General features: G+C 39.9%; 1 protein-coding gene across 6 annotated transcripts; it reads left to right on the top strand.

Moving 5' to 3' along the window:
• The first annotated feature begins 5,446 nt into the window (after positions 1-5,446).
• On the top strand, positions 5,447-24,413 carry LOC127801449 (long chain acyl-CoA synthetase 4-like). Of its 6 annotated transcripts, none has more exons than XM_052336621.1 (19): positions 5,447-5,873; positions 6,926-6,989; positions 7,073-7,171; positions 7,361-7,417; positions 7,795-7,843; positions 12,334-12,410; positions 12,505-12,544; positions 12,625-12,719; positions 19,718-19,885; positions 20,018-20,128; positions 20,208-20,295; positions 20,713-20,779; positions 21,272-21,347; positions 21,449-21,566; positions 22,173-22,418; positions 22,502-22,641; positions 23,265-23,447; positions 23,576-23,695; positions 24,180-24,413. In XM_052336621.1, the coding sequence occupies exons 1-19, from the start codon at positions 5,719-5,721 to the stop codon at positions 24,222-24,224; spliced, it is 1,998 nt and encodes a 665-aa protein (XP_052192581.1). In that variant the 5' UTR covers positions 5,447-5,718; the 3' UTR covers positions 24,225-24,413. The 6 variants fall into 6 exon arrangements, with proteins under 6 accessions (XP_052192581.1, XP_052192582.1, XP_052192585.1 ...); XM_052336622.1 differs by having other exon boundaries at positions 5,449-5,873; positions 7,082-7,171; XM_052336625.1 differs by lacking the exon at positions 5,447-5,873 and adding an exon at positions 6,456-6,662 and having other exon boundaries at positions 7,082-7,171.
• Positions 24,414-24,814: the final 401 nt, after the last annotated feature.

Raw genomic sequence — 24,814 nt, 5'->3', positions numbered from 1 at the left:
TGGCACCCAATTCAAGGACCGGTCGGTGTAAGAATGGTGCCGTGAGTTGGGGATCAAGCAGCATTTTACCTCGGTGGCCCATCCCCAAACTAATGGGCAGGTGGAGCTGACGAACAGAACCATTCTACAACGACTCCGGGCTCGGGTTGACAAGGCGGATGACCGATGGGTAGATGAGCTCCCCAACATATTATGGTCCTACCGAACTACGCCGCGAATGGCTACGGGAGAATGTCCTTTCACGTTATGCTATGGCTCGGAGGCCCTTATCCCGGTCGAGATTGGGGTGATGAGCTACCGAGTGGAGCATTTTGATCCGGAGGTTAACGAGCAAGGGCTAAAGTGCAACTTGGATATGATGGATGAGCTCCGAGACCTGGCACGAATTCGACAAGCCGCGTATAACTAGCGCATTGCCAGGTACTACAATCGACGAGTCCACGCTAGGAGTTTCATGCCGAGAGATCTTATGTTGCGACGGTTTGACTTGAGTCATCCTCGGGATACGAATAAACTAACTCCGAATTGGGAAGGATTGTACCGAGTGGTGGAATCCTTAAGTCCGGGGGCATATCGACTAGAAGACAAACCCCTGAAGCATACTTGGAATGTGCAAAACTTAAGGAAGTTTTATCAATGAGCAAGGGAAATCCCCGAACCTCTTTGTACTTTTCTTTATGACTAATGGCAATATTTCGAATTCTCTCCATCTATGAGCAATTTCACAAAAGACAACACTTCGCCAAAGAGAAATCCAAGGGTCACAAGCCCTAAGCCGTCCTCAAAAGTGGACTAATGGCCACGAAAAAACTCTAGCCCAACACCTTCCTCCACTAGGGAGTGGCTAAAATCCAAGGGTCATGAGCGCTAGGCCGTCCTCAAAAGTGGACTAATGGCCACGGAAAAACTCTAGCCCAACACCCTCCTCCGCAAGGGAGTGGCTAAAATCCAAGGGTCACGAGCGCTAGGCCGTCCTCAAAAGTGGACTAATGGCCACGGAAAAACTCTAGCCCAACACCCTTCTCCGCGAGGGAGTGGCTAAAATCCAAGGGTCACAAGCCCTAGGCCATCCTCAAAGTGGACTAATGGCCCTGAAAAATCTCTAGCCCAACACCCTCCTCCGCAAGGGAGTGGCTAAAAACCAAGGGTTACAAACCCTAGGCCGTCCTAAAAGGTGGACTAATGGCCACGGAAAAACTCTAACCCAACGCCTTCATTCGCAAGGGAGTGGCCAAAATCTAGGGGTCACGAGCCTTAAGCTATTCCCAAAGGCGAACTAATGGCCAAGAAAAAGTTACAGCATAACACCCACCTGTTTGTCGACATCGAGAGAACTGGGGGTCGGAGAAGCCCCCCTCAACTATGCAATGGATCAGGGTTCAACTACTGTCTTGACCCATATGTCCACAATCAAGAAATGAGGAGTCAAAATGGAATGGCATTGTATAAAAGTATGATGGTCCAATACATGCTGATAAATGAGATACAAAAAACCCTAGCTAGAAAAAAAAAAAAAAAAAAAAAAAAACTCAAGCATGAGACGGAGCATCGTCACCGTCAGCCATCTCCGAGTCCTTCATCTCGGCCACGATTTCTTCAACAGACCGGACATTAGACATATCCAAGTTTGGATGTAGGCGGAGCACCTCAGTCACATGGGTCTGAAATCCCTTAGTCCAAGCTTCCTGCAAATTCTGCTGGATGAACTCCTCCACCTCAGGAAGTTTAATGGGTTCAGCATACTTGCGCTCGTACCCACGAATGACTGAGTTCGCCTAGGACAACTTTGAGCTCGCCCAGGATAGCTCCGCCTCAAGCTCCTGAATGCGTTGGTCCAAGGATTGCCGCTCGGAGGACAACTCGTCCAAGTTCTTCCTCTGGCTCTCTAATAAGTCGTCCCTCTCCTGCAACTGGGTGTTCAGCTCCAAGGTCTTCCGGGAAGTTTGGGAAAAACGTCCAGAAAAGTTTGAGACTAACGTGACCACCTATAATGAATAAGACAAGTAAGGGCAACATAGCTAGGGCGAAAAAGTGTCGATAAAGTAGGGGGAATTACCTGAGCCAAATGCTTGCACAAGGCGGCCTCCACTGCCTCCGAGCACTGTTTAGCTAGCATTTGACGATCGGCGGGGGTGGCGAAGTGGTGAATCATGCATCTTACCACCTGACTATGCCGACTGAGGTCGTTTTCCTTCACACCCTAGTCAGGAATATAGTCTGGATAGTGGGGGGGGGGGACTCGGGGGCTGGCATGGGCTGTCTCGGAGGCTGGGAGGTCTTCTTCCTCCTAGTGCAGCTAGGCTCCCCTTTCTCAGTTGGGGGGGATCCAAGGCGGCCTTTTCCCTCGTAGGAGCAGGGCCGCCCTCATCCTCTGCGGGTCTTCTTTTGTTCTTCCCCCAGATAAAAGCGGTACTCACCATTTCAGCTGCAAAGGCAAAGATAAGACATCAGTGGTAAGAAAAACAACAAGTCAAAACGTATGAAAATAGGAGAAAATAACTACCCAAAGTGACATCGGGCTCGGAGCAAGTGTAAGTGGATAAACTCCCCAAGTACAAGGTACGGTCACATATCAAGGCCCGAGTGCTGATGGGGTTCAACTCCCTCAAGGTCTGAATATTATGAAGGTCGCCCTGCGTGATCCCTCGACTACGGACTTTTGAGGGCTAGAAAGCCCACTCGACTGGCACCCCGAAGCTGACCCCCCTGTCTTTCAAGCCAACAAAGAAAAATCTACTCTTCCGTCATTTTACCGAGGTGAGGTTATCAGCTATGAACTGACGCTGATTGAGAGGAGAGAAGGCGAATTGAGGTTCGACTTTACTAATAGGGATTACCTTGAACATCCGAAAGAAGAGTTGGGTGGTAGGCTCAATGTCTCGAGTTCGACAACAAAGAACGAAGGTTACTAGGCACCTCCAGCCATTGGGAGTCAGCTGAGAGGGACATAACTCCACTACAGAGAATACCTCAACTAAGGGGGCCGCCAGGGGAAACTTGAGGCTAGCAACGAGGGCTTGCTCGTACACGGTGATACAACCATATGGGGCCTGGTGAGCCCTTAGATCTCGGGATTCACTGTACCAATACTCATCATGAATAAGGTGATATTTTCTAAGGAGTGGAAACAGCTCTCTCTCGGTTATGGTAGAGTGGTCAATGGTCAGATCCTCGGGTAAGTTTTCTAGGTTGGGATCACTACTCACATGGGACTCCGAAGAGGGATGAGGTGAAACTCTTTCGGGTCTCCTAAGTTTTTCAGGCCTACGAAAGGGGCCATGAGAGGGACTGGATAACTCGATATTCGATTCCTCGCTACTAGAGCTAGTTCTGGTGGCTTCAGACTCAGAAGAATAAGAGGAGGAAGACATGCTAAAATTACGAATAAAAATAGCCAAGAAGAGACCACTGACCAGGAGAATGAAGACAGAGATCAGGGAAGGAAAACCACAACTGCGCTCGAGTCTAAGGGAGCTCAGTAAGCACGGTTTAGCCCAGGAAATCTCAAACTACGCCTGCAACAAAAAAAGGCCAAAGAAACGGGTCAGTTAAATTAAGCCTTATTTTAAAGCCTATTTTGTTTATTATTAGCAAAATATAATAATAATAATAATAATAATAATAATAATGGGAGGGGGGAAAGCCCAAGGGTCGTCCATGGCTGACCCAATGCTCACCCATATGTATATATATATTTATATATATTAAAATAAAAAAAAAGGGCCCAAAGGGGGGGAGGTCGGCCATGGCCGACCTCCTGGCCCATATATATATATATATATATATATAAAAGGAGCCAAGGGGCTCCCCAAGGGAGCTCAGTCATGGCTGAGCTCGGCCGAGGAAGCTTGGCCATGGCCGAGGCCGTGCTCTGGCCGGGCCATGGCCGAGGCTGCCTGACCAGGTAGTGGAGAAGAAGTTAAAAAAAAAAAAAATGAGCAAAGGAAAAAACAAGTGAGCAGTAAAAAGTGATGAAAAAACAAGAGAGCAGGGGAAAGACTAACCTCGAGAAGTTGGATGCTTGTCTTGAAATGATAATTGTGGGGTGGGGCCTTAGGACTTATATAGAGGGGACCCAAGGGGGTGAAAATTCAAAATGATGAATGTTTCCCTCCGAGCGAATTTTTCCCTCCAACCAAGGACTCCCTATAATTTCAAAGTAGTAAATGAGGTTGTTAGGCATTAATCTCAAGTTTAAAAACGCTCTTGTACGTCTTGAGAAAAATCAACAATCAAGTAACCTTAAAAATTAAGCTACTCATCGACTTAGCAAGATTCTCAGCTCGGCTCAAGGAGTGGGGGGCAAGTGATGTAGCACCACCTAAAATTACCAAAATACCCCTACGTGCCAACGATCTTACCCGCCACGTGGATCGCTTGAGAGACTGACACGTGGCAAGTCAACAATCCGGAGTGGAGCCCGAGAAATCCGGGCCGGGTCGCAAGACCTGTTCCACCTTGACCGAGATTCTCGGGAGTCGTGCCCCCACTCAACACGGGTTTATCCCAGGTACCCCATAACGGGTCTACATATAAAGGACAAGAATCCTCACTAGGTACGCCAAGTTCTACAGCTCTTACATTTATTACGACTTGCATTTACTCTACTGATTTGAGTGTCAGAGTCCACCCTGGGGGACCCTAGCTCCGTCACTCCGTTGTCTTGTAGGTCTTATCACCGTGGTCCGACATCGCCAAGTCCAAAGTCCGATTCTCGAGGTCCATTCGCAGAGGTAACACGTGGTGGTCGGTCACAAAAACTATCGTCAGTAATTAACTCAAATTTATAATATATATATATAAACTACTAACAACAAACAAACCCGTGATAGTTGAGAGATTCAAAATCCCCTCTAGTATCGATTAACATAAACCAAATTTGGATTCCTCTTTATCCAATTTAAGTTATCTTTATTATATTTGTATTTATCTTCATAATTATTTTCATGATATTAAAATTAATATTTATCTTCATCGTAATCACATAAATTTGCTTTTATCTATATTGAATCTAGGTTAACTCCACGACATTCATCTCTTTTTCTTTCTCTTTGTTATTCTCAATTTCTTTTATCTTACTTTCATATGAAATTCTAGTTATAATTATATAATTACTCTCATAAAAGAAAAACGAATAATTTTTGATATATATGTACATTTTAGTTTGAGGAGGCACCACATTTAAAGAAAAGTGGTGTACGTAGTACATTACATGTATAATTAATTAAGCAAGTATATATTATGAGGTGGCGTACAAAATGGGGCGACACTTTAATTATGAGCATTGGGAGTATAACTTTGGTCAAATATATCTCAGCTGCCAAACCAAATACATACGACTCCCATCTCATCTCATAGGAAAGGCCAACCACTTTCCTCACCGAATTATTAATTAAACTATACTAAATCTTTTACATAAACCACACCACTTCACTTGTACCAGGAAAGGAACCTCCATGCATGTATGTACTTTTGCATTAAATATCACTAAAAATTCGCAAAACTTTGCTGCTAGCTGCTAGAAGCAATCCAATTTTGGCCACCAAAACCCTCTAAACTTTGGAAAACCATAGCACAAGCAACTTCCTTCTTAATCTCTTTACGTATATATAAGACCATCCATCCATCCAGGCCTCTTCCTCCTTGCACGCTGATGCTGCTGTATGTTCGTTTGCACTGCTGATAGATCAGAAACAATATTCATTCATTCATTCATTAATGGCCCACAAGAGTCGATTTGTGGCGGAGATCGAGAAGCCCAAGGAGGCCGCCGACGGCCGCCCCTCCGTCGGACCAGTTTACCGCAACGTGCTCGCCAAGGACGGTTTCCGGCCACTGCCCGCTGGAATTCAGAGCTGTTGGGATGTTTTCCGGTCAGTTTTTATACAATTAATAATTGCTTCCACAATCTTATCCATTGCTCAACTTTTCACTCATACTACTTTTAATTTAATTTTTGTAAGTGAATTTTGATTTTAACAATATATGTCACCTTTGTTTTTTTTTTATAAACCAAAATTAAAAAATAAAAATAAATTTAATGACTATAATTATAAAATATTAAAGTACAATAAATAATACGTTATCTTACTAAAATTATTTGTGATTAATTCTTTTGACGACTTTTGCCATCAGAGAGAGAGAGAGATACACAAAGATATGAAAACAAAATGAAATATGTGAAAATAAAGACACATTCTTATTTATTTTTATTTTTTTTTTTGGGGGGGAGGTTTTTGAATATAAACAACAAATCAAACAACTGTTGAGCCCTCTAATTGCTCAACCTACCTTTTCCCAACTGTTTGGTCCCAAAAAATCCAACATGAAGGTCACAATGGGCCCTCAATTAGAAGCCCATATAATTATGGGGGCCCAATTAATGGGATCGCCGGGCCGTCAAGCTTCAGAGGTTGAGCCTTGTTCTTTATCTTCTTCTTCTTCTTCTTCCCTTGAACTGAAAATCTCTGTTCGATACTCGGGAAAAATGGTCGAGAAAGAAAGGAAATTAATGGTTGTAAAACTAAAATTGGCTTCCATTCTCACCTCAATTTCATTCAACTTCGCTCCCTGTTCTGTGAAGTTCGCCTTCGATCTCATCCATTCTTACGAGAACCTTGACTTGATAATGCTTGCCTCGGGAGATTTCGCGGCTTTTATATGTGAGTCATACGTGTAATATCCATGTAATGAAATAGAAATCAAACGCCGTGATCGATGACAACAATGGATTGTGCATCTTTTCTAATTCTGGATTGGACTTCCTGATAAGCAAAAATCTGTTGAGTAGCTTCTCCGGCTTCATGATTAAGGAGTCGAAGAGGCGTATAAGTACGGAATTTTCTGAATCAACAATTGGATTCTACGAGTTGTATGAAATGTAAAGATGTATGAGCTTTTTAATGTATTTGTAACTTTGCTGCAGCGTGTCTGTTGAGAAATACCCTGAAAACCCTATGCTCGGTGAGCGTGAAATGGTTAACGGGAAGGTGCATGTTTAAAGATTGTTTCTCTTATTTCTTTTCTCTTCATATGTTCCATTCATATGCGAATTCAGTTATACTGTTCCAAGTTTTTGCAGGCTGGTAAATATGTGTGGCTAACTTACAAGGATGTCTATGATATAGTAGTAAAGGTTGGAGCTTCTATCTGGAGTTGCGGTGTTAAGCAAGTAAGTCTTTTTGGTATGAACATAGGCAATTATAAATGTTACGTTGGTGTGATTATTTCAATTTGAGCTTCGAAGCCACGTGATCGGTTTCTGTGGTTAAATAACAAGTTCTCTGCCTGGAAATTGGACTACTACTTTGGATTTTGAGTCCAAATGAACTTTCATTCTATGTTCTGAATATTTGTCCAGGGTGCAAGATGTGGAATCTATGGTGCCAACTGCTCCAAGTGGGTTATAACAATGCAGGTAAAGCACCAATTAACCTTTAATTATGTTAGTTTACACATACAACACCCACCCCGCTCCCCCCCCCCAATATATCAATACCATGGTATTGTGAAGTGTGATGTATTACGTCCCCTTTTGTTCTCTATCTCCCCTTTCATTTGCTGTGTGTTTGTATAACAGCGGAGATGCAGATACGTGAAATAAGAATGAGGCATCTGTACTTAGTTCTTAAATTGCAGTCCAACCTTCCTCTGTCATCATATACATTAGCATTTTTGTCATGTCCTTGGTATTTGGGGAATATTTTGAAACTTAGATATTTATAATATTCAAATTAAATGGTAGATTTCCTTTTTCAAAGAAATATCAGTCTAATGTTTTTGACATTTCCACAGGCTTGCAATGCTAATGGACTTTACTGTGTTCCCTTATATGATTCTCTAGGTATGTGGTTTCCAATTTTCCTTGTTCTGTATGTTTCTTTTTGAACTCTGATGGTTGTTTTTACACGTTGCATGGTCTTACAGTGGGAGTTAAACGTCAAGAACATGGATAGGTCATTGGTGAACTTGCTCTTATCTAATTGTGATTATTATGAGTATTATGATATGATGAGAGTAAAAATGATACTATAAAAAACACAATTTAACCAAAATGATAATATAAAAGATAAAATTAACCCTTTATCTAACAGCTTAAATTTTTAGATGAGATGGTGGTAACAATTCATATCAAAGTGGACAAATGTCTTGAGTTTAAAGCTCACTGCTAACCCAATATTCAAATAGTTGCACGTGCTTGGACCAATTATGCAATGAAGCCTAGCCAGGCGTGGGGGGGGGGGGGGGGGGGGGGGAAGCGTGTTGAGAATAAAAATGATATATAAATGATAAAAGTTAACCCTCTATCTAATAATTTAATCTTTTATATGAGATGATAGTTAACAATTCAACATGATACTAGTGTAACACGGAATAATCTGAACAAATAAATCCAATGCCAAAATATCATTTTTTCTTTACAGAAATAATGTGTCTCTTACTTCAGAAACATGTCAAGCTATCTGCATAAATTGTAAGTGTTGATTTATAAAGATCAAACTTCAGAGAATGCACTGAAATGGGTTAAGTACAGGTTTGGGTACATTTCTTACCTCAATATTGAAGGAAAAACCTGATTATTTTCCAAATCCAACCTCACATCAATCATGTATTTTTGAAGTTTGAATATATTACTTGGTCACAAGAGCCTAGTTAACCTCAGCTTGCACTTCTAGAGAGGGATATGTTCTTATAAATTATTACACCAGGCTTTGTGGCAAGCATTGAAGGCTTAATATATTATATGATCTAATGGGGCTGAGCAAGTGATGCGGTCACCAATCAAGACCCAACCTAAGGTCGACCCAACTAAACCAGAACAATAGCGCCGGAACAGTAGCACTAAAATAGTAGTAAATAGTATTTTAATACTTCATATATTTTAGGATTATACTTGATTTAGAATTTTATTTCATGTTTCTACTTGATTTAGGATTCTATTTCATGTTTGATTAGGGTTTTATTTCTATTAGGATTTTAGTCGACTTTTACTTGGGATTTATTTCTATTAGGATTCTAATTGGATTTGTTTACAAATATTAGATGGATTTGGATTAGCCAAACACTATAAATATGCCTAGGATCTAGAGTTTGTAATCAAGTTTTTCTCAATCAAATTTCAGTAACCTATTTGGGTTTTCTTAGTAAAATAGTCTTGTTTTTGCGTCTTCTTGAAAGCCAAGCTTCGATCATTGAAGTTTGCTCTTTCAAGGGTTTATTTTGATGTGTTTTTTTCACACACGCGCTACACGCTGCGTCAGGTGATATCAGAGCGGTTAATCAACCAATCAGATGGCCAATCTTGAAGGTAACGGTAGCAATCAGCCTCGTGACGGTGATCAAGGGTTGTCCGCAGTTTGGAGAGCAATCGAAGAACAACGGAAAGTAACTCGTACTATCCAGCAGCGATTGGAGCAAATTAGCAACCAATTGGGCATTTTACAATGAGTTAAGGATAATGGGAACCGAACTAATGGCGTGAATCAAGCCGGCTATGTTAAATCGGGAAGACCAGCCATTAATCCTGTCCTCATTAATCCTAGAAGACCAATGATGGATGATAGCAACGATGAGGATAATCTTGGTCGTATGATAGCCAACCCTAGTGGTAAAGGGGTTAGGAGGAATGCGCAGCAACACAACCATTGGGGAAACGATGAGTATAAACTAAAGAATGGCTTTTCGATGAGTTTGGAGCTTGATTTCGAAGATTATGTTGTCCCAGCAACCTCAACGTTTGCAAACTTAGATCTGATTTATGCTGCTAACATGACAGAAACTTCAAGGTTATTGACTCATACTGGGGTATTTTCCAGTCCCGAGGGCTCAGGCCTTGCTTCGCAACCCAATGATGGTGGCGTTTCTTTTGATCGGCTTGCGACTGTAAGGAGATGGAGGTCATGGTAGCAAATCTTTCTACAGTTTATTCAAGCTCTGGCATGGTTGAATCAAAGGCAATAGGAACATATTCACCTTCGCGATTGCAAAAGCAAGATGGTCACATGGGTCTCTTTGTGGATAGGGGTGTTGGATCTCCCAAGCTAGTTAATTCGAGTAGTGCAACTGCTTTTGATATTAATCTGAAATTAGATTTCAAAACTAAGAATGTTGTAACGGCTGCTGCTATAGCTAATCAAGTGCTTAGACCAGAGGAAGATTCAAGCATCAATATTTTAAGCAATGGAGAGACTGTTGGTAGTCATGGAATAAGCCTTTATTCAAAACAGTTGCAAAAGAATGCTTCTTCAGGCAAGAAAAATCTACGAATGAATTCAGAAGCTGATAAGGAGTCAAAATCAAGAAAGCTAATGAGAGGAGAAGGACCTGTGATAAGATCTACCAAATTAGAGAAGCGCTCAAGATGGAATGTTCAACATCCTTAATCTAATAGTAATAATACAGTGGAGGTAGAGGGTAACAAACATGGCAATGGCTAGACCCATGCCAACTCAGATATGGCTAAGAAGGGGAGGAATGTCTTTGCTCATGTTCCCTTAGCAGAAAGGTTCAAGCGGTTCAGGAATATGTCAAACAAAAGTTGCACAAATAAGAAGTACAAGGCAACAACTGACAAACATAGAAAGCACAAGATATTTGAGGTTGGAGATGAAGTCATAATATTCTTGAAGAAGGAACGGATTCCAGCAGGAAAGCAAAACAAGTTCAAGCCAAAGAAATATGGTCCTTACAAGATTCCAAAGAAGATCAATGATATTGCTTATGTTGTGGATTTGCCTAATCATATGGATATTTCTAAACATTCAATGTGGCTAATCTCTCTTTGTACTTACTGGAGGTGGATTTGTCCTACCCTGTATCAAAATTCGAGGTCGAATTTTTTCTCAAGTGGAGGTGAATGATGCGGCCATCAATCAAGACCCGGCCTAAGGTTGACCCGACTAAACCGAAACAATAGCACCGGAACAGTAGCACTGAAATAGTAGTAAATAGTATTTTAATACTTCATATATTTTAGGATTCTACTTGATTTAGGATTCTATTTCATGTTTCTACTTGATTTAGGATTCTATTTCATGTTTGATTAGGGTTTTATTTCTATTAAGATTCTAGTCGACTTTTACTTGGGATTTATTTCTATTAGGATTCTAGTTGGATTTTGTTTACAAATATTAGATGGATTTGGATTAGCCAAACACTATAAATATGGCTAGGATTTAGAGTTTGTAATCAAATTTTTCTCAATCAAAATTTCAGTAACCTATTTGGATTTTCTTAGCAAAATAGTCTTGTTTTTGCATCTTCTTGAAAGCCAAGATTCAGCCATTGAAGTTTGCTCTTTCAAGGGTTTATTTTGGTGTGTTTTTTTCACACACGCGTTACACGCTGCGTCAGCAAGGAAATCGAGGCCTAATATGGTTCTCTAATATGGCCCCTGCAGGGGCAGTTCAGCAGTAAGGTCTCTTGCCAAATGAATTAGAGGCTTCTAAGCTGAACATTTTTGGCATTATTGTTGAGACCTTGGATGTATTGGGCTTATAGGAGAGCCGATTGTAGCAGATTAATTCCATAGAGTAGTTAGCAGCTGTTATTTCTGTTATTTCAGTTGATTAGTTATAGGGCAGCTGTAACTGAATAAAGAGTAGCTATATAAAGCTACTTGAAACTGTATTGAAGCATGGAGAAATTAGAATCTGAATTCCTTTCTCTCTCTTCAATTCTCCCTCTCTATTCTTTCTATTTCTCCCTAATTTCTCTCTGTTTTTCTCCCTCTTCTTTCTCTTTTCCTCCCTCGTTCTCCATTATGTTCTCAATTAAAACCCTAGGTCAGGACAAGTTCCTGACAATTGCCTTATCCCTGCTTCTTGTGGTTGGAACCCTAGAGGATTAGTCTCTGTGAAGATAGGATGCCCCTGGTGATCCAAAAAAGGAAAAGTTACTTTAATGTCTCAGGCTGTGTTCTATGTAAGGAAGGTTATTGCCGTGTAGTGCTTATGCTATTTAATATATGTCGATTCAAATGTAGTTAGTGATTTTGTGATGATTGAAAGATAAAAGTTACTAGCTAAAAGATGTAAGAAAGAAAAACACTGAAGGATATGTTATGCAGCTGCATTCAATCCAGCCAAATGATGATTTTTTCTAGTGGATTTGCCAATAGTTTCATCCATGTAGGTGTAAGGCACATTATACTTATACCAATCTATTATAATGAGTTGCCTAACAACTAGTACCTTAATTGGTTTTAGTCTTGATTAGTGGCCTTTTCGAAAGGAAGTTTGCATTATATGTCAAAGTTCACCTGCACAACTCTATGCTCAGGCATTACTGCTTGAAGCTTGCAGAAATTTGACTAATATTTTTCAATATTTCTAGGTGCTGGAGCTGTGGAATATATCATTTGTCATGCAGAAATTTCAATTACCTTTGTGGAAGAAGCTAAAATTCCTGAGGTAAGTAAATATATTCTCTTCACCTAAATGATAGTCCTAATTTTTTAGAACTAACTGCATATAAGTTTCTTCCTTTTTTGTATTTCATTTCCAGGTCTTGAAAACGCTTCCTGCTACCATGAAATATCTGAAAAGTAAGTCATGAATCTCTTTCCCATTCTTAATGTAGGACCATAGATTTTATATTTTTATTAATGCATTCATTCTGTTGTAGCTCTTGTGAGTTTCGGCAGCGTAGCTGCTGAACAAAAGAAGGCAGCTGAAAAGTTTGGTCTGGCATTATATTCTTGGGATCAGTTTCTGCAGTTGGTGAGTTACTTGCTTTCAAAATGTATTTAGGTTAGATTTTCCTTGTACAAATTTTATTTTCCTTTCACTAATTACCCTTCTATTTCCTTATGTGATGAGAAGGACAAAATATAATATTTGAGCAAAAGGTGAATTAAGATATGTTTCTCTTAGCAAATTTTTCTCATGGTTTGAGAGTTCTAGTACCACAGGTGTGTATAAACTACTTAACTATGAGTTGAAGGTGCCTCAAAGTTTTGGTCAATAGCAATAGGAATTTTTAAATATCAATGTGGAGATAAAGAGTTCTATTTAGTTTAGGATTTTTATGGTTAGTTATGTCAGGATTTTAGTTGGTACAAATTTTAGAGGATGAGGAATTTTATGCTTCTATCTCTTGGTTCAATTATCCAGATAGAGAGATTATTGAGAATGTTAGTCGCATGTTAGAATGGTTAAAATGGAGAAGTGCTTTTGGTGTTTCATGCAATTGTAAAATCCCTTTAAAGCTAACATTGAAGTTTATTTGGATAGCTGAAAGATCAAGTTTATTTTGTAGCACAAAGTATCATGTAATAGAGCACCAACATGTGCAAAATATGAGCATAATTGAGATGAAAATATTATGGTGGATGTGCAACCATACATGACAAGTCAAAACTAGAAATGAGATTATCTATAATAAGGTCAAAGTAGATTCTATTGAGGATAAAATGCATGAGACGCTCTTAAGGGCAAAGTAATCAAATGCCTTAACAAGTATATAGCAATTTTTGATATATTAGACATGAAATCAAATTATTTTTCAAAGATTTTGGTTTCTCTTCTGTCAGATCCTAAGGGATCTGGCAATTGTCAATCTAGTTTCCCTCTGAATTGATAGAGAGTGCACGGGAACAATAGAATTCCCAAGAGAAAGTGAGAGAGAGAGAGAAAAGTAGAATCGTAGAAAGAGAGAGAATTGTAGGGAGAGTTTAGAGAAAATTCATTGACAATTCAGATGCCTTCGATAGGGGGGGTTGGCCACAATTTATAGCCTTCCTACATGTACATAGATTCCTGCCCAAAATGATAACCACCAATGTACTACACTCCCATGCTCTACCCGAGTACAATACTACACTGCACTAACTGAATTCTATTTTATTCTACTACTACTTCCACATCTACTAATGCCCCGTGCATACAAAACATGTAGGTACATAACAATACCCTCCCCTTGAGATATTTCTTGTCCTCAATAAATGGTTTGTAGGTTGGCTGCTCTAGGGAACTGATTGAGCAAGTCCGGGAGGTATTCCTAGGTGTTGCGGTCCTCATGCATGTGAGACCACTTCACCAGCACTTGCATGATCGGGGCCCCTTGTTTCTAGATCACATGCCTATCCACAATAGCAGCTGGCTCCTATGTAGTACTGGCTTCCTGAGGTAAGTTGGGACTCACTTGTTGTCCCTCTACTGCTTTCTTCAATAGAGAGACATGAAAGACTGGGTGGATTTGGGTTTTTTCTGGTAATTGTAGCTTATAGGCACGCTTCCCACCTTGGCCATAATAGGAAAAGGACCAAAATATTTGGGACTGAGCTTGGAGACAGGACCAGTAGTCAGTGACTCATGGTGGGGTCCTTTTAACTTCATATATACTTCGTTCCCCACATAGAATGCCCCTTCACTCCTCCCTCTGTTAGCCAATTGCTTCATTCGATTCTGAGCCATGGCCAAATCTTTTTTAAGCTGATGTAGGATTTGTTGTTGCTGTTGCAAGTGTTCATCCACGGCTGCCACACTTGTGGAACCTAGGAGAGCTAGCAATAGGGGCGGTTTGTATCCAAAGAGGGCTTCAAAAGGTGACATCTTAATAGCACCATGATGGCTGGAATTATACCACCATTGTGCCACAGGAAGCCATTTGTGCTAGTCTTTAGGTCATATAAAACACAAGCATCTCGGGTAGGTCTCCAAGCATTAATTGACCCTCTTTGTCTGTCCATCTGTTTGGGGATGGTAGGCAAATGATAGGTTCAACTTAGCCCCTAAAGATTTCAACAAGGACTACCATAGTAGACTAGTAAACACCTTGTCCCTGTCAGATATTATCGTCTTAGGAACACCATGCAATTTCACCACTTGATTTAAGAAGGTCCGGGCCACTTCTTGTGTAGTGTAGAGGTGAGTAAGACTTAGGAAGTGAGCAAACTTGGTAAATCGGTCCACTATCACAAATATGCAATCCCTCCCTTCAAATTTTGGCAAGCCCTCTATAAAGTCCATCGACATACCCTCCCAAGCCTACCCTAGAATGGTCAATGGTTGTAATAACCTCGGGTAAGCTACAATGCTTGCATCTTTTGCACACATCACATGCTAGGACAAACCTCACCTCCTCCTCCTTAAGCTTAGGCCAGCAAAATAATTGCTTCACCTTGAGATAAGTGTTTTGTACCCTCGAATGGCCCCCAATAGGAGACTCATGTAAAGCCTGTAGTATCTTCTTCTTTAATTATGCACAGTCCCCAATAACCAGCCTCCTTTTATATCATATCACCCCATTCCCATAAGTATACCCTTCCTTACTTGTTGGATTTATAATCAGTTGCTTTAAGAATGCCTTGACCTGGTCATCTGCCTCATAACTTCTTGCCACCTCTTGACACTAATTGGGTACCAAGGCCATGATGGAGCATCTGCTGCAATGTTGTCCTTTCCCTTCTTATATTGAATAACATAGTTCAGGTCCATTAACTTGGTCATCCCCTTCTTTTGTAAGTGAGTGTGTAGTTTATGTTGCAATAGAAAGTCTTAATAATAAACCTCCCTCCTTCCAGGTAGTGTCTCCACTGCAAATATGACTACCAGTAGCTCCTTCTCATATATGCCGAGGCCTGTATGCCTAGGGGCTAAAGCCTAGCTTATGAAAGCTTAGGATCTACCCTTCTGCATGAAAACAACCCCTATACCCATCCCACTTGCATCAGTCTCAACCATGAACGTCTTGTTGAAGTCAAGCAGACTCAACACTAGGGTTTCACTCATTGACTTCTTCAACAACTCAAAAGTTGTCTCAGCCTCTTGACTCCACACAAAGTTATCTTTCTTTAGCAAATTTGTTAGTGGTTTGCTAATCCCTCCATAACCCTTAACAAACCTTCTATAGTAGCCAGTTAGCCCCAAAAACCCCAAAAACTCTCTTAAGGCTTTAAGGGTTGTAGGCCTTGGCGAATTGGTCATGACTGCCACTTTCTTTGGATCCATACTCACCCCTAGATGTACCCCAAATACTCCACTTGACCTTGTGCAAAGGCACACTTTGACCTTTTGATATACAACTGGTTGAGTTTGAGAATCTCGAATGTAGTCCTTAGGTGTTTTAGATGGAGGTTAAAGGTAGGGCTATATATCAAAATGTCATTAAAAAACACAAGGATGAATTTTTTTAGGTGGAGTTCAAAAATTTGATTCATTAATGATTGGAAGGTAGTTGGGGGCATTTGTTAGGCTGAAAGGCATGACAAGGAATTCATAGTGGCCATGGTGGGTACGAAATACAGTTTTGGGTACGTGAAGGGGATTCACCCGAATTTGGTTAGGTCAAGCTTAGAGAAAATGGTAGCATGTTTCAATTCATCTAACAAATCTTCAATAAGAGGAATGGAAAATTTATCCTTGATGGTAATTTCATTTAGTTGGCGGTAGTCAATGCAAAACCACCAAGAGCCATCTTTCTTTTTAACTAACAACACGAGGGATGCAAAGGGGCTATGGCTAGGCTTGATGATTGATTTTTTGAAGCATCTCCTTAACCAATTTTTCTATTTCTATCTTTTGGTTAGGAGAGTATAGGTAGGCACGGATATTAACAGGGTCAGTGTTAGGTTTTAGGTTGATTGTGTGATCAATAGGTCAGGCTAGGGGAAGGGAATTAGGCTCTACAAATAGATTCTCAAATTCAACTATTAGCATTGATGTACCTCTATGTCATCTTGTGGGAGATGGCTGACAGTTAGCATAAATTCTCCTTTTGCTTCCAGCTCCTCTTCCCTTTTGTCAGTGGCTTGGATAGAGAACAACTGAGCCACATGTTTCATCTTTTGTTTAATCATCTTCTACAACCTTCTCCTGGTGATCATCTTACAAATCCCAAACTCCTTCCTCCCAATTAGTGTCATCTTTCTTCCTTCCTTCTCGAATGTCACTTCTATTTTGTTAAAATCAAAGCAAATCAGGCTGACATGCTTCATCCAGTCAACCCCCAACACCATATCATACCCTCCCAATTTAAGGAGCCACAAGTTAGCCTCAAACCCTTCTCCTTGCATCTCCCAATAGAATCCGATGCATGCTCACCAACTCATGACCTTATTTCCATTAGCCACGGTCACTGTCAATAGTTGTGTAGGGATCAAGGGGCATTTCAATCTACGGGCTATTCCCTCATCCAAAAACTTGTGGGTGCTCCCACTGTCAATGAGGATCATAAGTTTGTTATCCTCCACCTTCCCTTCTACTTTAATTACCTTGCTATTGTCAAACCCTTCAAGGCATGCAAGGATATCTCCCCATTGTCCTCCTCCTTTCCTTGTGGTTGGGATGTCTCCCCCTCATCTGCCAATTCTCCTTCTTCCCCTTCTAGCAACAGAAGTTGCTTCCTACATTGGTGATCAAGGAAATATTTATCCCTGCACCTCAAACAAAGGCCAACTTGCCTCTTCTGTTCCATAATCTTCCCATTTTGGGCTGTAGGGACAGGTAGTGCCAAACTCTTCATTCCTGGGGATCCCTTCCTAACTTCTTTACCATAACTCTTCCCCTGGGGCAGATTACCTTGGGTAACTCCCTTAGCTATCAGCCTCTACTTCTTCATTAATACTTCCACGGTCAATTTGTGGAGCCTAACACTATCAGCGGCATGTTTGAGAGTCCTAGGTTGAAGCACCTTCACTATCTACCTTAATTCTTTGTTCAAGCCACTTATAAAGCTTGGAACGAAATAGGCATCTGTGACATATGGATTATGGTTGAGCATAAGAGCCTTTAGCTCTTCAAATCTCCATTGGTGCTCCATCATCGATCCCACTTGTCTGATCTTGTTGAATTCTTCCACCACATCCGACAAGCCCTGATCCCCAAACCTCTCACAGAGCTCCTCTACAAACTCCCCTTATCTACACTCCTTTTGGATGTTGGACCATCCCTGGTACCAAGCATCCCCTACATCATTGAGATATAAAGTCGTTATAGTAACCTTCTGTCTCTCTGCTACCCCCTACCACTCAAACATCTGCTCACACCTCCTGATCCACCAACGTGGACTCACTCCATCGAACAACGGAATATCCAAGCGTGGCATGGGTAAACCATGTTGATTCTGCCCCACCGGTGCCTTTGGCCACTGTCTCCACCCAGTATTGCCATGTTCTTCTTCCCCCTTAGAGGTTCCTGTTGTCCTCTTATTTATCCCCTTCCCCAATAAGGTTGGATTTGTTCTCCCCTATCTCTACAAAATTGGATCCGATCTCTCCCTAGGGGGGAGGTCGGGTGAGAGATTCATTTGATTTTGCCTTGCAAACATAACCATAAACCCCTGCAATTGTTCTCTCATTTGAATTCCCATATTCTCGCGGATCTGGGCAACTGTGGCCTCCAATTTCCTATCAACAGCCATGATGGCTTCATGGTTTCGGTTGGATCCCAAGTCCAACGGATCCACCCGACTTTGGAGATCACTCATCGTGGATCCACAATGCTGCACTTGAGTCTCCAAGTTCTTCATCCTCGTTCCTTCCACCATCATTTGTCACTCCCAATCACCACAGCCAAGGATTTGCTCTGATATGGCAATTGTCAATCCGGTTTCCCTCCAAATTGATAGATAATGCACAGGAACAATCGAATTCCAGAGAGAAAGTGAGAGAGAGAAGTAGAATCGTAGAAAGAGAGAGAATTGTAGGGAGAGTTAAGAGAAAGTTCATTGACAATTTAGATGCCTGGGGGGGGTGGGGGGGGGGGGGGGGGGGTTATAGCCTTCCCACATGTACATAAATTCCTGCCCAAAATGATAACTGCCTATGTACTACACTCCCATGCTCTGCCTGAGTACAATACTACACTGCACTAACTAAATTATGTTTTATTCTACTACTACTTCCACATCTACTAATGGCCCGTGCGTACAATACACGTAGGTACATAACATCTTCTTACCTTGTTTCTTAATCACTCCCTTGCAATGTTTGATAGTATGGTTCATTAATTTGATTCCTTTATAATATTCACAACCTTCAGTATCTCTTTTGTTCTTGTAAATGGGCTCTAAAATGCTCTTTTTCCATTGCCAGGTATTTAAAGATTGAATAGTTTTACTAATCATAGAATGCCCTTTTTCCTTCCATGCATTTCCATATTTTACTGATGTATTATGCCTTTTCCTTGACTTGCTTCACTTCTTCAAAATTACTCGAATGTCCAAATGTAATACTTCTTTCTCCACTTTAACTAAATATATTCTTTTCATTTCTCCTTGATTGCCTCTAATTTACTGTACTTTTTGATTTTCATCTTTTACACGCATCACTTTACTCGAATCCCTTGTTCTTCTTTCTCTTGCTTAGAAAGTTCGTATGCATCTCTTTCTCCATTTTTGTGTTAAGTTGGTGGTGCATATTTTGGAGCTACGTGAAAAATCTTGTAGCAAGCTCCCTTGGCCTTATTTTTTTCTTATACCTCACCCCACCACCATGAGTTCATATTCCAATTTTCACAATGTAATAATTATTAGTTTTTTTCCTTTGGTCCTGAAACCTGGAGAAATGAATAGAATACCAGGGGAATGCTAAGTAATCTTGGGGGCTCTAGGTTGTTATGTTACTGAAAATTAGGTAAAATTTCTATGTTTCTTTCCCGTGTCATTATTTGTTTGATAAATATATTGCAGTGCTATAACTATTGGTGTTAATGGAGTAAATGGGATTTCTTTGGTAACTTACTAATTGTATATCATTTTACATTTGACATGCACACAGGGAAAGCATGAAAACTTTGTTCTCCCAATGAAGAAGAAAGAAGATCTATGTACAATAATGTATACCAGTGGAACAACTGGTGATCCAAAGGGAGTAATGATATCTAATGAGAGCATCCTCTCAATTCTATCTGGGGTAAATCACTCTCTAGAGAGCATGAATGAGGAGGTAAAAATTACTTTAAGCTATTTTGCCTTTTGGTACCAGATATATACCTAGCTAGTTGTCTGACAAGTTGATTGATTTACAATGCTTCTTCTTTCTTTTGTTTTATTTTTTTGATTCCTGTTGTTTTTTCAGTTCAGTGAGAGGGATGTATATTTCTCATTTCTTCCTCTGGCACATATATTTGATCGAGTTATAGAGGAACTGTTTATTTGCACTGGTGCCTCAATAGGATTTTGGCATGGGGTAAGATGGGCAACAAAATATTCATGTTTTTATCTGTGAAAGGGTTCTACATAATATCTTTCATCAATTGTGTGTTCAGGATGTCAAAGTACTGATTGAGGATATCAGAGAACTAAAACCAACCGTTTTCTGTGCTGTGCCACGTGTTTTAGATAGGATATATTCAGGTAATTTAATAAATATGACCTACTTGTGTGGTGTTTCAGTTTTAAGTTATGCAATTATGCTCAAAAAATGCAGCTTAAGCAACCTTGTTATCTAGGGTCTAGGAGCCACCTTGGAATCATTTACCTTTGGCCATTATACCTATCCAACCTCTATGAACTATTCCCTGAGATAAGGAAATTCATTAGGTAATCATTCAATTTTGGTCTGAAAGTTCTCCATAGGGCCATTCTCCAATACTCTTATGCTCTGAAAGCATGTGTTTCTGTGTCTATGTTGATTCATAACAAATTCTTTGGCTTGACCATTTGAGAAACTTATTGCTGTCTCTTCTAGAAACAATATTTCATATGAATTTTATTATGATTTGTATTGTTAATATTTGAATGCATAACTGTATAGTTCCCTATCTTTTTCAGGTCTGATAGAGAAGACTTCTTCCACAGGTTTTGTCAAAAATGCAATTTTTAACCTTGCATACTCATAGTAAGTGCTATTTACTTTAACAACAATGCATTCTAGAAATTAGAAGGGTCTAGTGTTAGAAATATGAAGATAAAAAAAAAAGAACGACACCCCATTGATCATGAGCATCACACATGAATGGTTTATGCTCCTACTCTTGACAATGTTATGCAGAGAAGCTTCAATTAAGGTTTAGGAGACTTTCATGTTCTTTCCTTTGAGATTTTTTGATATATTCTTGTACAATATGATTACAATGGGAGGTATGTGCTACCATAAACATAACATATTGGATGCAGACTTTCCCTTTAGACTTCATAACCAAGCATAGTATTAATATCTTGGTTTGCCTATGAAACTTTTTCTGGGGCACAAGGATGTGTTAATGGGTCAACGTTCCAAATTCCTGGAGTAGTGATGCCTAAATATTTTGACATATCCTTGCTCTAGCATGAAGCATGTTGCTGTCTTTTCCTTCTCTATCCATTGATCTAAGATCATGAAAATTTGCAGCAAACTGCGAAACATGAACAAAGGCTACAAACATGTGGAGGCAGCTCCAACTTTTGACAAGATCGTGTTTAGTAAGGTAGCGGAAAAGTTTAGTACTCCAGTTCACTTTTTGGTTTCCCCTTGGCTGTGGTTTCTGCTGAATTATATTCCTTTCAATTTGGCTAATCATGAATCTAGGTGAAGGAAGGCCTGGGAGGAAATGTGCGTCTCATTCTGTCTGGTGCAGCACCTCTTGCTACCCATGTTGAAACCTTTCTAAGGGTGGTCTCATGTGCTCATGTTTTACAAGGATATGGTATATTAACATTTTGATTTTAGTGTCTGCTAATTATGATCCATATCAAACCCTGTCATTCCACGTTGTTTTGGTATATTTATTTTTTACTTGCCATCACTGTTCTTTTTTCTAGTTCTACTTCTGCTTCCGCTAGTTAATTAATCAACCTTGTTGGGACATTATTAATTATTTCCTGGATATAGTTCCTCAAGGAAGTAAAGTAGGGGGTAAATACTAGATATTTTCATAGGTGTAGCCATGTAGTACCAGAAAGTTGGATCTCCACAATATCAACGCTCTAAAATTAGCACATTGGAGGGGTCCAAGATATGCTTGCCTCGAGATGTGAACATCAATATCATGTGTAAGATAGCTGTCGTTGACATCTCAAAATTTATGCTTGCAAAACAAGGGTCCTTGATTTATCAGAAATCATCTATTTACTTCACTCTTGTGAAATTGATCTTTCAGAAAACTTATGGCTCACTGGGAATGTTTCTCTTCAGATGAAGAACACAACTTGTGTTCTACCCTCTGTAAAATCTTTGAAGAGACTACAATATGCACTGCATTTGGAGTCTGTATCCTCTATATAGAAATGACTGATCTTGTTATCTTCTGTAGGTTTGACAGAAACCTGTGCGGGATCATTTGTTGCACGACCAGATGAACTATCAATGATCGGTACAGTCGGTCCTCCATTGCCAAATGTGGACGTTTGTCTAGAATCTGTTCCTGAAATGGGATATGATGCCTTATCAAGCACCCCCCGTGGTGAAATATGTATACGGGGAAGCATTCTGTTCTCAGGATACTACAAACGGGAGGACCTCACTAAAGAGGTGATGGTTGATGGATGGTTCCACACAGGTTTGTCTGAATTAAAGTTTATATTTTGTACGCTTTTTGTCTGGTCCTTTCAGATAATGTTGTTTATAACAAATTCACTACAGGTGATATTGGTGAATGGCAACAAGATGGAAGCATGAAAATTATTGACCGTAAGAAAAACATTTTCAAACTTTCACAAGGAGAATATGTCTCAGTTGAGAATCTGGAGAGTATTTATTCTCTCATGTCTGGTATTGACTCGGTATGCCTCCTCTCCCCATGTAGCTCTTACTTCTGATTATTGGGGTAGACTAGCACCCTTCCTTTTTCTTGACATTCATCTCTTTTTAGTGTCATATTTCTGTTGGACAGAAAAAATAAAGCCATGCTCCTATTTTTTATAACAATTGTCGGAACATATATTTATGATTATAGAATGTAGTCCATCAGTTAATTTAAGTAGGATGGTTAAATCATGTTACCTGGTAAATGAAATGACTTGGAATTTGTACATCATCAATAACTTTATTTGCTTTTGCCATGATTTTTCTCTTCAGTTAATCTCTTCCCATTTTCCTAACATCTCTATGGGTTCTGTTCTAGTCCTTTTAAGCAACATGCCAGGATTTTCTTTTTCCATTTATTGGATAAATGATTGTTTTGGCCACCCCTGGATGCCTTGTAGGTCGTCTTCAACAACTTCATCTTTCTTTAATTGATGTTATCTCATAGCCTCTTGTATTTGCATTAACTTTCCAGTGCATCTGAACTTTCCTTTTTCACCTGTACTCATATTCCAAATACCGTCTTCATTGTTCCATTTAGGATTAGGAATTCTTCTGTCTACGGGTTTCATTTCGGAATTCTTTTGCCTACATATTTCAGATATGGATCTATGGGAACAGTTATGAGTCCTTCCTGGTTGCTGTTGTGAATCCAAATAAGCAATTTATGGAATGCTGGGCTGAAGAGAAGGGCACGGCTCGCGACTTTAGTACTATCTGCAAGAATCCTAAGGCGGAGAGATACATTCTGGATGAACTTGCCAAGACTGGAAAAGAAAAGAAGGTTATCTTCTTCTCTATGATTGTTACCTTAAAAAAAAAACCATGATTGTTGAGGTCACAAGGTTTTGTAAAACCAAGTAACCATATGCAAACTTTTCTTTGTCCTAATTTATCTTGTTTTCATTGCAGTTAAAAGGTTTTGAGTTGGTTAAAGCGGTCTACCTTGACCCTATACCATTTGACATGGATCGCGGTCTTCTCACCCCAACTTTCAAGAAGAAGAGGGCCCAATTTCTCAAATACTATCAGGTTAGATCCTATTATCTTCTCAACCCAGAACTTTTAAAACATCTTTCATTCCCAGGCCTTGCTTCATTAAATGAAGCCTATTCATCTGTCAAGATGGGCCCACTGTCAGCTCTGTTTAATTCCTAAAAGCACAGTTTATATGAACTCAAACTAAGTTTGGTGCGAGCGGCAATGTAGCAGTAATAGCAGTATAGTTGCCTCCTCAAAGCCTAAAAATTCCTTGGCTGCCGCAAAATGATGGAATTTCAGCAGATAATGTTCTGTGCACTCTGTTGGAACGAGGTCGTGAGCATTTTAGTATTGTATTTTGGTAATGGTACAACGTCAACCTGCTATTTGATAAATAATGTGATTGACAATTTTGACATGGTAGGGGATGTTCAGAACCAAAAACAAGACTAAAATATACATGCCAAATAGAAGTTGATGTCTTGATGATATGTTCAAAATATATACATTACCGAATAAACACCATGTATTGCAGGATGCCGTTGACAACATGTACAAAAGCACCAAAGCAGCAATGTGACATGGAGCAGAAGCCTTCAAGCACCAGAGGAAGTGTTTATTAACTGGTGGTCCTCAAAAGTCTCTTGATAAGGATACCAAGTTCAGTTGTAATATTCTTTTGGGATTTCTACTTCATATTTTAACGATCAATTTAGATGGTGAAAACAATCAAAATGCTATGCGCAAGAGATTCTGCAAAATGTTCATTCATATCGCGTTGCAATTCAAACACCTTAAAGAGTGAGACCAACAGACAGAGAGTTTATTGCCATTCACATTGGATATACTCTGTATACTTGAATCCACTCATTTAGAATTTATAATAGTAAACAGAACTAATCAGCATTTAGCTATTTAACATGCATTGAGTAGAATCTGAAACTCGTACTCTCTCCTAATGGCCGGTCATCCCAGCTGTTTTCAGAGAATATTGACACTTGCAGTTGGATAAAAATCTCAAAAGAATTGACTTCCATTTTCATTACAGTACACCTTGCAACTTCAGCTTGTCTTTTAACAAGAAATAGTTTCAATTAAAGGAGCAAACTTGCTGCCTAAATTAAAATAACAAGTTTTGTTGTATATTGTTATGATGATTGGCACGTTAAC

The sequence above is a fragment of the Diospyros lotus genome, chromosome 5, assembly GCF_014633365.1.
Source record: "Diospyros lotus cultivar Yz01 chromosome 5, ASM1463336v1, whole genome shotgun sequence".
Taxonomy (NCBI): Eukaryota; Viridiplantae; Streptophyta; class Magnoliopsida; order Ericales; family Ebenaceae; genus Diospyros; species Diospyros lotus.
This window is presented reverse-complemented; position numbering and strand designations above follow the sequence as displayed.